The sequence below is a fragment of the Stylophora pistillata genome, chromosome 11, assembly GCF_964205215.1.
Source record: "Stylophora pistillata chromosome 11, jaStyPist1.2, whole genome shotgun sequence".
In the NCBI taxonomy this organism is placed as follows: domain Eukaryota; kingdom Metazoa; phylum Cnidaria; class Anthozoa; order Scleractinia; family Pocilloporidae; genus Stylophora; species Stylophora pistillata.
The window spans coordinates 9,248,010-9,264,912 of NC_142529.1; the positions used below are offsets into that span (position 1 = coordinate 9,248,010).

At 37.3% G+C, this 16,903-nt stretch overlaps 2 protein-coding genes across 4 annotated transcripts in view; one reads left to right on the forward strand and one right to left on the reverse strand.

Annotated features, from left to right (window-relative positions):
• LOC111331522 (cystathionine gamma-lyase) lies at positions 1-13,587 on the forward strand. 2 transcript variants are annotated; one of them, XM_088739876.1, is made up of 15 exons: positions 2-383; positions 474-555; positions 1,702-1,797; positions 3,578-3,690; positions 4,154-4,237; positions 4,637-4,684; positions 6,207-6,264; positions 7,018-7,095; positions 7,210-7,362; positions 7,461-7,582; positions 8,233-8,285; positions 8,432-8,498; positions 10,111-10,182; positions 11,278-11,341; positions 13,513-13,587. In XM_088739876.1, exons 1-14 carry the CDS (start codon positions 141-143, stop codon positions 11,296-11,298), a joined length of 1,290 nt encoding a protein of 429 aa, XP_088596002.1. In that variant the 5' UTR covers positions 2-140; the 3' UTR covers positions 11,299-11,341; positions 13,513-13,587. The 2 variants fall into 2 exon arrangements, with proteins under 2 accessions (XP_088596003.1, XP_088596002.1); XM_088739877.1 differs by lacking the exon at positions 1,702-1,797 and having other exon boundaries at positions 1-383.
• LOC111331515 (uncharacterized) overlaps positions 13,433-16,903 on the reverse strand; it is a 16,417-nt gene continuing 12,946 nt past the window's right edge. Inside the window, exons 12-13 of one of the 2 annotated variants that reach the window (XM_022936636.2) lie at positions 15,527-15,647; positions 13,433-14,628 (exon numbers count right to left, since the gene is read on the reverse strand). In XM_022936636.2, the coding sequence (XP_022792371.2) occupies positions 14,504-14,628; positions 15,527-15,647 (246 nt within the window). In that variant the 3' untranslated portion in view covers positions 13,433-14,503. Of the gene's footprint in view, positions 14,629-15,526; positions 16,836-16,903 lie in introns of both variants that reach the window. The other variant, XR_015993596.1, reaches the window with a different exon arrangement.

The following is a 16,903-nucleotide window of genomic DNA, read 5'->3' on the forward strand; positions in this document are numbered from 1 at the left end:
TATTGAGCTCTGAATCTTTTACAGGATAATCTACTTTTTCAAGTAGAGGGCCCTTTTTTTTTCTCCTTTTAGAGAATCAGCATGTTTGTCCATTTAAGTAATTTTGAGGAGATCAATGCTTATCTTGAGCTGCAGATGCCATGATGATTGTGCAACGAAGCAGCTTGTTGTCGAGAGTATTGCGTCACTTTGTGCCCCGGGCTTCTCTCTCTTCTTCCAAGATGGCGAACGAAGCCGAACAGAAGAATCTCAAACCTTTCCCGCATTTCGGAACTTTGGCTATCCATGCTGGCCAAGAACCAGAACAGTGGAATTCGAGGGCAGTCGTGCCGCCGATTTCGATGGCTACAACATTTAAACAGGATGATCCAGGAGTTCATCGTGTAAGTTTCTCGTATCCCAGCAAAAGCAATTATGTGAAAAATGTACAACGATCAACTCTGCTGTACCCCTGATATTTCTGCTTTTTCCAGGGATTCGAATACTCGCGATCGGGGAACCCTACGAGGAACTGCTTCGAAGCTTGTGTGGCGGCTTTGGAGGGCGCAAAACATGGTGAGGAAATATCGTCTTTCTTCTCCACGTGAATTCACGTGTGAATAACAAATGCATGACGTCTTTGTTTTGGTTTATTCACAAGAACATCACGATTGGTCCAGATCATAAGTTTTGACGATAACAGTAATACTTTATAGAAAGAATTATTTCTTAAAACTGGTTTTCAAAGTACCCGGGAATTACCTCGCATGGAATAATGTACAAATATTTTTCTTACCCCAGGCTTTGTTAGATTTCTTTCATAATTAATCCTGGGGTAAGGAAGAGTTTGATGTGCTAAACTTCAGAATACCCGGCCACATCATTTACATGTCCTTGAATAAGAATAGCGTCTATTGTATTATACCTCGTTCTTCAAAGCCTCCCGACATATGTAAATGGCTACATATTACATATATACGGGCTACATATATACGGGTATTCTGAAGTTGCTCCGTTTGATGACAATCCTAATTGTTTTCATAAAAATTCTAATAAATGTCCCCTGTCACCTTGGTTTTACCAAGCTCCTCAGACTGTAGTGTATTGACTGCACGCTAGAATATTATTTCACGAAGCGGTTTATTATTTTGTTGAACTCCAAGTTTTTACAACCGTGCCGAGCTCTTATCTCTCTCACTTACTCACTCGGAAAGTTACATGATTGACAGGTAACAAAACGACAACCGGAAGTGGTCACTACACAGACCTCTCTTCTTAATGAACATGTCCGATTTTCATTTTGGGATTTAATAGTCCTGCCATGCCAAGCTTTGGTATCCCCTCCCGTCCCCACCCATCCCCACCTGGGGTCTCCCCCGACCATCCTAGGAGTGGGAAACAAGACATTTCAGAATAAGTGTTCGGTAATTCTACCCCAAGAAATATTCAGACCCAAAGGAGCACAGAGAAGAAAAATGAATTACGAGAACTGACTAAGAAGTAGGCATTAAAAAAATTGGTAAAAATATGAGTTGATATAAATAATTATAAATGGTGTGGCTGCTCTTTTGTTTACTCTATTATGCCTTTTGTAACAAAATTACAGATACTAAAAGATACAGCTAGATTGTACCTGATAAGGCAGGAGATCTAAAAGGCTCTATTGAGCTTTTAGAAAGATCCTTGTGACAGTATTTTTGTATTTTTGTGATATATCACCAGGCTTGGCTACTTCCTCTGGTCTGTCAGCCACTATGTTATTGACTCACTTACTGAAGAGTGGTGAACATATCGTTTGCGTGGATGACGTTTATGGAGGTACAAAGTGACTGTTTAATGTTTATATAATAATATTCATTAAAAAAATGGATCATTGGATAATGCAATTCAAGACTTTTAATTGGCTTAGCCATTATGGTATATGAGCCAATATACCATAATCTAATATCTGTACATTGTAACATCCGGTTTCTTCTTACAAAATGAAGTCGGGAAGATTTGTCTGATATCTTGGAGGCATTTTTTATTAATAAAACATGCATAACCGCCTCCTGGTTAGCTCAATGGATAGAGCACTGGACTGCTGTGCGGGAGGTCGAGGGTTCGAGCCCCGGCCGGACCAATACTGAATAATTGAGAAGAATATGCTACCTTTCTATAACATCAAGAAATGGTTTAGATATTCTAGTCTTCTCAGATAGGGATGAATAAATGGAGGTCCCGTCTCCTGCAGGGTTAGGGGTAGGAGACGTTAAATTCCCATGCACGAGTTTACTGTGTGATGGATGTCCTCCCCTGGGTTGAGATGGTGGGTTGTTGTCTTGCGTTTCATACATGAGCCTCTGGCCCGGGCAATATGGGTAACCATGCCCCACGTAAAGACATTAAACTTTGATTACTATTACTATTACTAATAAAACAATAATTCCACTTGCACTTTTTGGATATGAGATGATTATAGCCAACTCGGCGCTACGCACCTCATTGGCTATCTATCATCTCATATCCAATGCGCACTCCTGGAACAATTGATAATTCTTACATGGCTGTGTTTCACAAGGAATGGGAACTACCAAATTCATGAGTTTGATTGGCTGAAATCAATATTGAAAGTGGTCTAGATTTTCCCATCTAGACCGGTCTAGAAAAAAGGTACAAAGAATATAAAAAATTGGCATATAAGACACAGCCACATAATAAACATCTTATTAACCGAGCTAGGTCGGTCTGTATGGGAGAATCTTGACCTTAACCTTGGTCGCTGGTACAGACCTCACTGCGTTCAGTCTGTACCGGCGACCTCAGTCAAGGTCAAAATTCTCCCATACAGACCTCCTGCTCGGTTAATAAGAACTAAATAATTCTTGGGTAGCTTTAAACAAAATCTTGAGATTTGGCAATGTGGAGCTGATTAATCATTAGCTGTTGACCAGGGAAAATCATTTTTGGTGAGACACTGACAAATCATGATATTATGTGATTACAAAGCTCAACAATTGTTTTACTATGATGATGATTGTAAAACTGTTTTCTAGAATCTCTGTAAGTTGTATTGTTAGCAAGACAGTTAATCTGTGCTAATCCTTTGACACCTAGGGGTGACTGGCATCTAATTTCTCCTTACAATATCCCCCTTCAATTACACATTAAGGTCATGAGAATAAAGAAAATGATCACCAACTAAAGAAGCTCTTGAATGTTAAACAAATTCTCCTCGTCAGCACTTTAAGAAATGTATAGAGAACAGTATGGAGAATATGCACATACTAATGTTAGGGTATAGAGGGTAAAGCATGGGCAAACCATTATACCAAAAAGGGAGAAAGAAAGTAATCCATTAAATGATTATATAAAATGCCTAAAATTATAGTAAGCACCAAGTGTGTGGTCAGAATAAGCAACATTAACATCACATCAACATCATATTCTTGGGAAAAGAGAAGTTTATAGAAGCAAACCACATATTCCTGTCCAAAAACAAGTGCTGAAAACCACCAAATGCTTATTCTGACTTCAAGATCTAGTGTGGACCTAACTTCTGTGATACACAGCTTTTTAAAGCAAAATATTTTAACTAATTGTTTTTTCATACTGACAGGTACCAATAGGTACTTCTCGAAAGTGGCTGCTGCAAAAATGGGAATAGAAATATCAATGGTGGATGCAAGTGATTTGAGTAAACTGAAAGCTGCCATTAAACCTATAACTAAGGTTGACAAAATTACGACTTTTTTTTAAAACAAATTATATTACACATTGTCAATGAATATTTACATTTAGTTAAACAGCGCAGAAGTCTTGTGCATCCAAATGAATGCAATCTGACTTTGAGTAATCCTGAAAACAATTATTTACCTAAAAAATAATTTTTTTTAGTGCAAGCAGTTTATTAAGCTAAGAAGAAGAAATGAGATAACTTCACCTTTAAGTGTGTTATCTAGCAATTTGAGACCTAAATTAAGCAGTGATACTATGGGGACAATAATGGTGCTAAAGAAAAAGGGGATGGAGAAATCTCCTTTTCACTTAATCTTTGAATTAAATTTTTGCACAAGTTTTTGGAAGAGCTAAATCAAGGTACTACACCCTCCCAAGGTGCTAAAAATGAATACTTTAATTTATAAATTTTGATGAGAAAATTAAATTAGATTTTATTGCCTTTAATTCAATTTAGATGGTATGGATTGAGACTCCAACTAACCCTCTACTGAAACTTGTGGACATCCAAGGAGCTGCTAAAGTTGTTCATCAACATGAGGTACAATTTTGTCAGGAAGCCATGAGAGGTTGCTGCCAGCCATTTTAGGACTAAGCTGCAGCAACAATTTGTTTTAGTGTGGTACGAATAAAGTTTCTGACAATCTTTGCACTTGCAAAGTACTTTTCTTTTTATTCATTCCCCCAACTAGTCAAATAAATTAAAATCTGTGTGAATGGATGCAATGATCCCACACACACAAAAAAAAGAGTCACAAGGACTTGTTATGGAAGTGGATAACTGCATGCAGAAACCTCCTCCAGTTACTTGTTGCTTAAAATTAGATTTTCTCTGGCCATATTATTTGTACACAAGAAATTAGGTTATCTGTGCCTTACCTACCTATCCATATACTGGATACTAACATTTCTCAATCTAACATAATTCTTTATTTGACAGGGAGTTATTTTAGTGGTGGACAATACATTCATGTCATCATATTTTCAGGTATTTGAGTGTTACCTTACTTCTACTAGAAAATTACCAGTACCCTTGCGTTAGGTTGAATGGGTGTCTTTTCATGGGGATTTAAAAAGGCAGGAAGAGCACAGGGGTAGTGAGTGAGTGAAGAGTTTGTTGAGGGCGGGACTGTAATGATCAAGTGCAGTGAACAAAATAACAAATTAAATATTAACCAAAAGCATTTCAAATATGATTACTGGGTATATATTTATCTCTATACCACTTGTTACTGCCAAAAGGCGAGTCCTTTCGTAGCTGCTTACAGCAGTGATTACAAACGCTTGATCGGAGGGAGAGGTTTGAACTAATGAAGAACCAACAAAAAATACAAGCTTACAAAATGCAGAAATATAAAACTGAAAGGCGGCTAAAGCGAACGCAATGAACATAATAACTAGGAACTTACATTGTATCGGCGTTGTAGGCCACAAAAAGGCAACTCTAAACCAGATGTTCTCTTAACACAAGATGTTCTCTCAATGAAATCAACGATGAAACTAAAAAGCTAGAATATTAACAACATGTAAATTATACTGAACCCGGGAAAGAAAGACAAAATATATTTCCAAAGGAACACTAATGAACTGAAATAAAATGCAGAGAATGCTAAATTCTACACCACTTCTAAATTATACGAAGTATTAAGTTGAATTTAAAGTGAATGACAAAATGCTCGTGGGACAAAACAACAATGGAAACAAAACAATGTCTGCAATAACAAGGAAAGTTTCAAATTAGCATTATGATAAAGTTGAAGATTAAGTGTAGGTTGCTCCCATTGAATGTGAATAGCTTCTTTGATTTTAAGTGGGAGAGTTGTGAAAGCCTGATCTAAAATGCTGAAAGACTCATCAGAAAGAGTGAGACATTGTTGAGAATTTTGTAATAGTCTGAAAATGTGAGAGGTCCTTCCACTAACCAAGTGCTCACAATTACCACTATCAGTTATTATAGTTCACCACTAGATTTTCTCCGATTCTTATTGGTTTAAATCAATCACATGACACAATAGTGTTCATCAGTGGAGAGACACTATCAGCCCATAGTGCTCGTCCGTGGAAAATACCCAGATGGATAGTACTCATCTGTGAAAAATTTGAATGGTTTGACGGCCGCGAAGTTGGGCAGATTGGAAAAACAGTGACTTTTCAATATTGATTGATCTGCATTTTGGTGGGTTTTGGCTGTTTTTCAACTGGCACGTGGAAGAAAATTTAGTGGTGAACAATAAAGACAATAGAGTGTTTATGTCTTGGAACTATTGGTCTGATAGTTGCCCCTTGGAAATTTGATGCTCTTAAAACTAGCATATTTGTTTTAAGAACATCAAATTTCCACATGGCAACTATCAGCCGATAGTTCCTAGACAAAAACACTATTGTTTAATGAGAAGAACAAGCTTAAAGGGAATACCTTTTGGTGTCACCTTGGCTCCCTCTCACAGTGAATAAAACATACAGAAGAAATCTCGTATCTTAAATTAAAAATGTGAAATATCCCTTTGCAGCGCCCTCTGGCTCTAGGGGCTGATGTTGTCATGCACTCAGTAACAAAGTACATGAATGGTATGAAGCTTTACATTATGGGTTTCATTTGATATTTTCTCTTTTAAAATTATGGGCCATTGCTATGTTGTCTGAGTAAGATGACTCTATCTGAGAGGGATGCGTCACTTTGACAGTGTTGATCAGCATTGGTACAATGAGGTGTATTGCACAAGCCTTTTAATTCATATTTTGTAAAAAACAGAATGATTATTATATAATTAATTACTGGTATGTTAGAAATAAGAAACAACGCAATCTAGGAATGTCTTAAATTATGTAAATTACATAATTAGTTAAATAATTACATAATTACATAATTAGTTACATAATTACATAAATTAGTTAAATTCACAAGAGTCACTGACAATAATTTCCAGGACCTATAAAAAATGTAAATTTTTCTTACATTTGGTGAGGTCTTGAATGTGAATTAACCCCCGAAACTGGAAGATTCTAATTTTCACAATTATTGTACCTCATGTTCACCATCCCCCTTGCAAAACCTTGCCCAATGTCTCTGTGACCCTTCCCTCCTTCTTTCTGCTCGTCCGTCTTTTTTTTTTTTTTTTTTCATTTTTGATAAAGAAGAAATTAAAGTACTTTTCAACTCTGGGTAACACTAGCTCAGTGAATACAGCACATGGAACTTAAGACTACAGTGCCAGAAATAGCTTGGTAGAGATCACACCAGCTGACGATAAAACAGTTAATATGTGAAATTTGTGAATACCTCATGCATTTGCTTGATAGAAATGTTATTGACAACTGCAGGTCATTCTGACACGGTAATGGGAGTTATGTGCACAAATGATGATGAAATCTGCAACAAGCTGAGATTCCTTCAGAATGGTAAGTTAATGGAAAAAAATTTGTGATCTGAAAAAGGTTCCCGCAAACCTGAAAGAGTTAGAAAAGTTTGCTAATCAATAAATTTATAAACCTCTTTTAACTTTTAATTATTAGCTATTGGTCCAGTGCCAAGTCCCTTTGACTGCTACCTTGCCAATCGTGGTCTTAAAACTCTTCATCTACGAATGCGACAACATGAAATTAATGCTACAGCTGTTGCAAAATTTCTGGAAGGAAACTCCAGGGTGGAGAAAGTTATGTATCCAGGTATGTCAGGAAAGAGAGATTAGGGTGGTAGAAATAATTGAAAAGCATGTACGTCAAAGCATTGTGCAAAAGTGATAAGATTTGTAAAACTATTTTAGGTCTAGATTCATATCCACAACATGAACTTGCCAAAAGACAGATGACAGGCTTTGGTGGAATGGTGACTTTTTTCATCAAAGGGAATTTGGAGAACTCCAAAAAGTTTTTTAAATCATCTAAGGTAACTATATCTATTAAATGATTATATAATTTCTATTTCTAGATCATGCTATGTAGGTGCAAGGTTGTGGTTCCTGTGGCATTAGGGAACCTTATTTTTACACTATGACCACTTAATACAGGTTTAGCTGCAAACGTAATATTCTATTTACAAACACAATGCTTTTCAGAGTACTAATCCCAACAGTATGCAAGGTCTATGTCAATACTAAACACGGTATATGCCTGAGTGCACTATTCCATTCTCTATATGAACTAACAGTGTTGGTGATAGAGCCTAAAAGGCCATCAGCGTGGCAGAAAAATTGGGTGTGGACCTGCCAAGGAAGGAGTAGAGACCCCAAAATTTTGCTAGTAACGTGTAAATGATGTCAACATGTTATTTAGGGTGGGTATATATAGACCCATGATTTTAGGGCCATAGACCTCTATGGCCCTAAAACTTTAAGAAACTTGGTCTATACCCCTTCCTTCATTTAAAATGGGTCCATACCCAATTTTTCTGTGGTGTAAATGGCAGGCAAATCCAAAAGTCTGGGGTTCAATTCCTCATGAGAGACCCATTTGTCTATTAGGACATGTTATTTTAAGAGTATGAATTTTTTTAGGGTCACTAAATGCCACAAGTCTTTGTTTATCCTTTTCTTTCAGTTATTTACACTTGCTGAGAGTCTTGGTGGTTTTGAAAGCCTTACAGAATTACCGTAAGTTCTGCATGTACTCAAAACAACAAGCAGGCTGTTAGACCTACTGCCTGAAAAAGTATTGGACTTATATGAATGGACAGACAAATTCATGAAAATCATTTATTTTTTTGTTGGTTTGTTTGTTTGTTTCTTTTATTTTTTAGGGCAATAATGACGCATGCATCAGTTCCTCCAGATCAAAGGGAAGTATTAGGAATATCAGATACACTGGTGAGTATGGTGTCACTCGTGGAAAGCATGGACAGCAATTGTTATTTTGTTTGAGTGACTCAGAGACTGCTGGCAGTCTCGTTTTCTCTTGGTTTGGACCAAGCTTTGGGTGACATGAGAGTTGCATTAGAAAATGGCAAGTCTGGTCCTAAGGAAATCATTGATAACGTGTTTAGTTTTATCAATTTGGTCTGAGACTGCTGTCAGTCTCGTTTACTCTTGCTCTTAGTGAGAAGAGATTTTCACTAGACAAGGAACAAGTCTGGTCTCCAAGAAAACATTAAGTTGATAACAAGTTCTGTTTTATCAAGAGTCTGAGACCACCGGCCTTCTATTTTTCTCTTGGCTAACTGCCTCCTGGTTAGCTCAATGGATAGAGCGCTGGACTGTTGTGCAAGAGGTCGAGGGTTCGAGTCCCAGCCGGACCAACACTCAAGGTCTTAAAATAATTGAGAAGAATATGCTGCCTTTCTATAACATCAAGAAATGGTTAGATATTCTAGTCTTCTCAGATAGGGACGAATAAATGGAGGTCCCGTCTCCTGCAGGGTTAGGGGTAGGAGACATTAATTTCTCATGCACGATATTACTGTGTGATGGATGTCCTTCCCTGGGGTGGGATGGGTGGGATTTATTGAGTGGACTACTTGCATGTTTCGCATATGTTCTGTTCTAGTCCTACCCCACTGCGGTAATGCAGTGAAAATGGTTAGAAAAAAAAAAAAGCTCTTGACAAGAAGAGATCAAAATGAGACAAGGCCAAGGAAAAGGAGCCGTCTTGTCCAGACTATAATTATTTGTGACTTCCCCTAGGAGTCCTCTCTTGTCGTAAGATGTACTTAGTAAGCAGATAAACCGACTAATAGTTGTAGTTTTCACGAGTCTTAATATTTCCTGACAGAGATGAAAGAAGTAGCAAAGTGTAACATCTATTATTAATAATTATTTGTTTTGGCTAAGCACAGGCTGGCAGTGTGATAAAAGAAATAACTATGATACCTTGCATGCTTCATTTTGTTTTAAATTAGCCGGCCTTGTTGCGATGAGTTAACCCTTTGACGCCTAAGAGTGACTTTCTCCTTACAATAAGTAAAGTAAAGTCTGTTTACGAGCCTAGTGGCCATTAGGCCGGTGCTTAACTCCGGTTTCTGTAGCATGAAGTGACTAGGAGTATTTCTACTCCCCCCTGGATGGGATGCCAGTCCATCGCAGGGTTACCCCCAGCATTAAATTGCCGGTACCCATTTATACACCTGGGTGAAGAGAGGCACTGTGAGAGTAAAGTGTCTTGCCTAAGAACACAACACAATGTACCAGCCGGGGCATGAACCCGGACCACTCGATCCGGAGTCGAGTGCACCAAATATGAGGCCACTGCGCCTCCCTCCTTACATTATCACCCCTGAATCACACATTAAGGTCACGAGAATAAAAGAAATGATCAACAACCAAAGAAGCTCTTGATTGTTAAACAAATTCTCCTCAGCAGCACCTTAGGAATTGTATAGGGAACAGTATGGAGAATTTGCACACTGATGTTAGGGTGTTAAGACTTGAGGTACAATGTTGTTCTTATAATCAGGTCTTGCTAAAATCTCTTACAACTCTCTAGATTCGTTTATCAGTGGGACTTGAAGATACTCAAGATTTGATTGATGACTTGGACCAGGCCCTAAAACAAGCGGTAAATTGAGGGAAATTGTATAAAATAATGAGATAAAATTTAAAATTTATTATTGACAGGAACTCGACATGTGTTAACTTGCCCAAAAAGACCTGAATACTGTTCATGCTGTTATGACTGGAAACATTTATTTTACCTCTGCCTTAATGGACCTTCTCTGTGCCAATGTTAACAGAGTGAAATTCACGTTCCAAACTGTAAAGTAACATAAAACCAATTAAAAATTCCAACAAGCTCTCTGGACAAACTAGTTGACTATCTTCAGTAGGCCCCATCTCCTGCAGGGTTAGGGGTAGGAGACGTTAATTTCTCATGCATGAGATTACTGTGTGGTGGATGTCCTCCCCTGGGTTGGGATGGGTGGGTTTACTGGGCCTGCAGTAATTGGCGCAAGCTGTTGCGGTGTCCCTGCCTGCTGGCAAAGCTAATAAACAGTGTGCAACCACCAATTTTAATCTGGTGGCAACCAAAAAGAAATTCACAGAGTAGCAATTTTAAAGCCTTGAGCATAGTACCAAGACGTTTCAAGCCCTGTCGCAGAAATTATTGACTTGTAAGTTCTCCTAACAATGTCAGTACATTATACAGCAGACAGGTGATCTAACACCAAATTCTCTTAACTGATTGACAAGGAGATTTATAGTAGCCTGCAAAAGAGAATTGTGAATCAAATCTTGAAAGGCTTGCCTATTAGTTAAAATCCAATGCATTGGAGAAGCTATGGACGATAATTATGATGATGCTTTATGACTCATGCATTCAGCAAAATAGCCTGACTTGTGAGATGTTCAGGCCTGTCAAATGACCAGAGTACAAACTCTGTTCTAACCATGTCCTCCTTTTAATTTGTCACAATTTTGGCTTGGACAAGAGCTGTTCATTTAAACCCCCTGCATTTTACACCACATTGCTTTTTTAATGCAGTACTTAACAACTATACAGCAGTAGGCACTAACAGTCATAGCCTTCCTTTCATTTTTAATGCTCTCCAATTAAATTATTTTTGCACAAATTATGTTCAACTTTGCTGAAAATCAGAGCTCCAGATTTCAAGTTTTGATTTTGGTTCTTTTTGTCTTTTAATTTACTCTGCAGGTGCCAGATTCTCTTCTGTAGGGAAACAAAATACACTGCAGGATGAAATATGACCACAACAAAGGTAATTATGCTCATTCAGTAATGAACACACACCCTTCCTAAATTGACTATTAAGAACCATCAGATTCTGTTGTCAAATACTTCCTGCCGGGTAAATAACATATCTATGTTGTCAGATACTGTTGTCAAATATTGTAAGTTAAAACATGTACAAGAAAAGATTATTAGATTGAAAGGGATATCCCTTTTGCTGTAACAAAATGTTTAGTAAAATAGAAATATTTCAGTTTTTTTTGTAAAATAGAGTGCTATCATAGTAATATGTCATATTTGTTTATGGATTAAAGTGATTAAATTCCCTGATGAAATAATCATTATGGTAATTGAACTGAGTGGAATGCAGTTTAGGCTGAAATCATACGCGTGATTTCAAAATCGAATGAGCATGCAGCGCAAGTTTGATTTGAAATCACAAGTATGATTTCAGACCAAAATTGCACAACACGAGGTTCAATTACCACTTTATTACATCCATTTTGAAATTGCCCAAATACAGGACTTGGTCAATCCAAATATTTTATTGACGCAGTACTGAGCTGGTTTTTTAAATAAAAAGCGGAACTGGAAACGCTTTTACATCTTATTTAGTATGCAAAACAGAAAGATTTTGATGTCATGTGTCAAAAACTCAGTCAAGTGTAAAATGATGTGATTTAAAGCAAAAAATGGTGCGATTCGTGAATAAATTGCACCTGTCCAATTAAAGCCAATCAGATTACAGGGACCACCAGTGATTTCAAAATGGATGGAATAAAAAATTCTATTTCATGATAAATAGGTTATCCTATGGCTTTTAGCATTCCTACTCAAGGTGTAACAACTAAACAAACAGGCTTCCAATTCAATTCATTTAACTAAATGGAGCAAAAATGTATAAATAGTAATTGATTTCTTAATATCATACAATTGTTCATAGTTTAAATGGTCTAAATCCACCTTTGTTTACTTATGCTAGTGCCTTTCATCCTCTCCGCTCTAATCATTGTTACAAGTTGAAAGTCAAATCAGCTAGATTATATTGTTACAAGTACTCATTCTTTGTCAGAATCGTAAACCTGTCGAATAAATTACCTAAAGACGTAGCTGAAGCAGAATCTCTACAAACATTTAAGACCAAAGTCAAGAATTACCTTTTTAAATAATATTGTAAATAGTTTTTATAGTAAGCATTGTATATAGTTAAATGGCAACTTAATGTTCTTATATTATTTTGCACATTCAAATAGATGTTTAACTAGATAATTATTTTGGAAACACCCTCGATAGGGCCAACCTCTGGTGTCTCCCTTTCTTTCAAATTATTTTATTTTGTGATTTGATTGAATAAAGTATTATTATTATTATTATTTTAAGACTATAGAGAACTTTTTCCATGACTCAACTGCATATACTAAAAAATCAATAAAGGGGGTAAATTTCTAAAGAAACTGTGGCCGTTCCATCAGCGGTGGGGGGGGGGGGGGGGGGGAGAGGCCAAACAAGGTCATTTATAACATAACCAAAGTAAAGCACATGCTCTGATTGGTCAATTTAGCTTCCCCCATTTGCCCATGGGTGTATGCTGCTGACGTGAGCAAATGCAAAGACTATTTTTCCGCGCGTGCTTGTTTTTTCTGGTCACGTAAGATTTGTTAAATAAAAGGGAACTCTTTAGCTACAATGTATCAATGTTATGTTATAAAACAAATCGTAAACACCACAGCGTACACTATTGAGTTATGGATGCACTTGGGAGGTTTGCTAAACACTCATGAAGCTAGAGTCACTCTCGGCTATTGCCTCAACCAACTCTTATGCTTCTTTTGTGCTTAGCAACCTCCCGCGTGCATCCATAACTCAATAGTGTATGCTGTGGTGTTTACCATTATTGTTAATTGGTTTTTATCATGTGAGGTAATTATCTAAACTGGCCAAAGCAAAGAGTGTCAAGAGGTGATGGTTAAGCATTGACCCTTTGTGAGAGAATTAGCCCTTCATCGCTTGCTCTGATGCAGGACTAACACTGCAAATGTTAGATTAAAAACTCTTTTCTTTTATTTTGGATTGACACGGAGATGTTGCCCTAAGTCTCTGTATAATGAAGTTCCTGATCTTTCTTTTTAAATTATTTTATTAAATAAATGCAACATAACAATACGATATCATTATAATTTGGTGTATTTTCTTCTTTAGGTTTTCTGAGCTGCCTGGGAATTTGGAATCTGATATTTAAAGAGAACAAAATATTACACAAACACCAAATCTTAATTCATGTCTGTTCTACTTTGTAACTAATGATTCCTTTTCTCTTTATTTTCTGAAATACTTTCAGAAATTCAGAAATGACAATCATTACTTACTGAGGTCAAGTTAAGATGCCAAATGAATAAGGGGGGCAATTCTCTAAAAAAAACTGTAAAGCTACATCAATGAGAGGGATGGGGTAATACAAGATAATTTGCTTTCATCAACTGACTTGATAAATAAATGTAACTTAGCCACCAAAGAGAGTTTCTTAAATTGACATTTTGAGTGTTAGCTCTTTGTTGGAGGGCTAATACTTACAAAAGTCAGCATTAGAAACTCTCTAAGATGCCAAACTTTGATTCATGGCTGAATTTACTCTCTGTTTTTCTCTTAGCCAAATTCTCGGGTAGTACGGTTGCATGCACACCTCAACTCCCATTTCTATGGAGTTTAAGGGTGTGACTTCTGACCATCTGAGAGTCTGGTAAGATTTGAATTAAGTCTGACTCCAGTCTTTTTCCTTTGCTGCTAAATTTGGTTGAACTAAACATCAGTTTTTTAAAAGTGTGCCTTCATTTTCAAGAACATATTAAAGTGTAATCTTTCTCATTTACTGCCCCCCCCTGCCATGTAGACTTAACAAACAATTCCATGTGAAGTTTCATCTAACCCTGAAAGACAACAGTACCTAATAAATAAGTTTCAACTATTACTACCTGAAGCAAAACCCAAGTAACACACCAAAGGGATGCCTGTCACCATTGTAAATTTAACCCCTTCAGTACACAATTTCACTGTCAACTCTCCTTTCAACAGATCTATAGAAGAGATGAACAAAACTTTCTATTCTAAGGAGACTAACTCATCAACTACGTAGAATCTTTTTGGAAAAAGTACCTGCTAACTGCCTATTGCTGTGTGAAATGTCAAAGTGTTGCTATGAAACTGCAAATGCTTGACAAGGAGACTTGTGTCTTGATGTCTTTTTCATATCTTCTTTCACCTTCCATCTCATAAGTTCCAAGCAAGCAGATGCATCTTCATGGCTGTCATGGCCATCAACTGTAGTAAAAATCCAACCAGTATAATATTAAAATAAGAATAGTAAGAAATAATAATTTTTAATATCTGTCAAACATTGACATCGACATTAACGTTGACTCATCGCTACACAGGTTTATTATGAACCAACATAATGACCAGCTCCCAGTTGGCTTGTTAGCTCAGTCGGTCAAGCACTGCATTAGTATTGTAGAGGTCATGGGTTCAAATCCTATACAGGCCTGAATTTTTTTCAGGCCTCATTTTCACTACTGCTTAATTAGTGTTTGTTACTACGAATATCAATCTCATACTCATTATTTAACTGCAGTTCAAATAATTACATGACTTTCATATATTCACAAACATTGTCAAACTTTTAAAAGCACAAGACAAAGATAAATCTAATGCAACTGGCATTCTGTAGAAACTGTCTGAGAGAATCTGGATTAATGGCAGTATCTGAGCTACTGCCCCCCCCACCCCTCCCCCCTAACCCAACAACAGTCAACTGATAACAGTTAGAGCTAATGTTGGGTTAGGGGAGGGGAGGGGAGGGGTGAGGTGGGTGCACAGTTGCTCAGGTACTGCCATTAATGCAAGACTCTAAATATTAACATCACTAAGTAAAAGAAGCCCTAATAAAGGCTCAAGATCCTATCAAATTAGGCTTGTGTTTCTTAATATGAAAAATAGAGAGTTTCTCATGAGAATGACAATCTAAAGGGCCTTTTACACAAATTGTTTGACTAGAAGACGGCATGAGACAAAACAACATTTACACAACTGCAGAAATTTCAGGAATCCAAACAAAGTAATTTGAAAATTTTGAAGTACAATAGACTAATGTGTGTAATTTTGGCAAAGTTTCCTTAAAAAGAATTGTAACCATTTTTACATCACTGTTATCAAAACTTACCACTATCCTGGATGATCTTTTTTAAGTGCTCCGCCATGAGATTGCGAAGAGCTCTCTTGTAAGGAGGACCCAGTCGGTGGGGAAATACCACAGAGGTATCAACCACTTTACTGTGAATTATCTGAAGAGAAATTAACTTTATTTAATAACGAAATATCTCTTGTCAGAGAGGCTGGAATGATTGCTAGTCCTCAGCATAAATGTTGGAAATGTCCAGTCTTATGACTATTCCAACTTTTTAAGTTTTAAGTTTAAGTTTAGTTTAAGTTTAAGTTTAATTCATTCGCCACAGGAATGGCAGGAGAAAGGAACAGAACTTTTGTTCCAATTGACACCTAACCCCTTTTTCACCCACCCATCCCTCCCCGGGGGGGAAATCCATCACACAGTAATCTGGTGTGTGGGAAATTAACGTCTCCTACCCCAACCCTGCAGGAGACGGGACCTCAATTTATCGTCCCTATCTGAGAAGACTAGAAAGTCTACCCATTTGCAGATATTATTACAGAGGCAGCACTTTCTTCTCAGTTAATTAAAGACCCTGAGTGTTGGTCCAGCCGGATTTGAACTCACGACCTCCCGCACAACAATCCGGCGCTCTACCAATTGAGCTAACCGGGAGGCGGTTTTCTGTTATTCCTTGACCAAGCCACAGCAGGATGATGTGTCTTGCCCCAGGATTCCTTGTGGTGACCCAACCCAGTGCTGGAATGTCAACTTTCTCTTTCTGTATCTAACATGCAAATCATTGAGCCACAATGCCCTCTTTGCTTGCAGGGAATAACAGGGAGGTTAGACAAGATTCATGTGGAAAAAGAGAGTTCAAAATGTTTATTTACTGGGCTGATGCAAGAATTAAAAGAAAAATGAGTTAAAATTATGAGACTTCATCTCTGCAAGTTGCAATTACCTTAAAGGAAACACTTAACCTTACCAATCCTTGGTGATGCACCTTGCTGCAGCACATTACATTCTGACTTTTTGCAGCATTTTTTAGAGCTCCATAAGTTCCTAGGTGCCTTCTTAAAAAACTTCTTCAACCCTAGTCTGCACAATTAACTTCCATGAACAATATAATTTGAATATATCAACAAAGTTGAAATGGTAAATTGGCCACCGTTACGATTATAAAAGCTGACATTTCGAGTGTTAACCCTTCGTCATTAGCTCCGATGTATTCAAATTATTTTGTTACCCCCACCAACGCAGCCCCAAACAGTTTCTTTAGAAACTATCAGCCCTTATTCCATGAACAAAGCTGCTCTACATTGTTTTTATTTTCTGTTTATGCTGTACCCTGTAAACTTACCTTGTGAAGGTGTAGTCTGATCGTCCGGGTGAGTGTAGTCCTGAGAAGGACTGTTGTCGGTGGCAGTG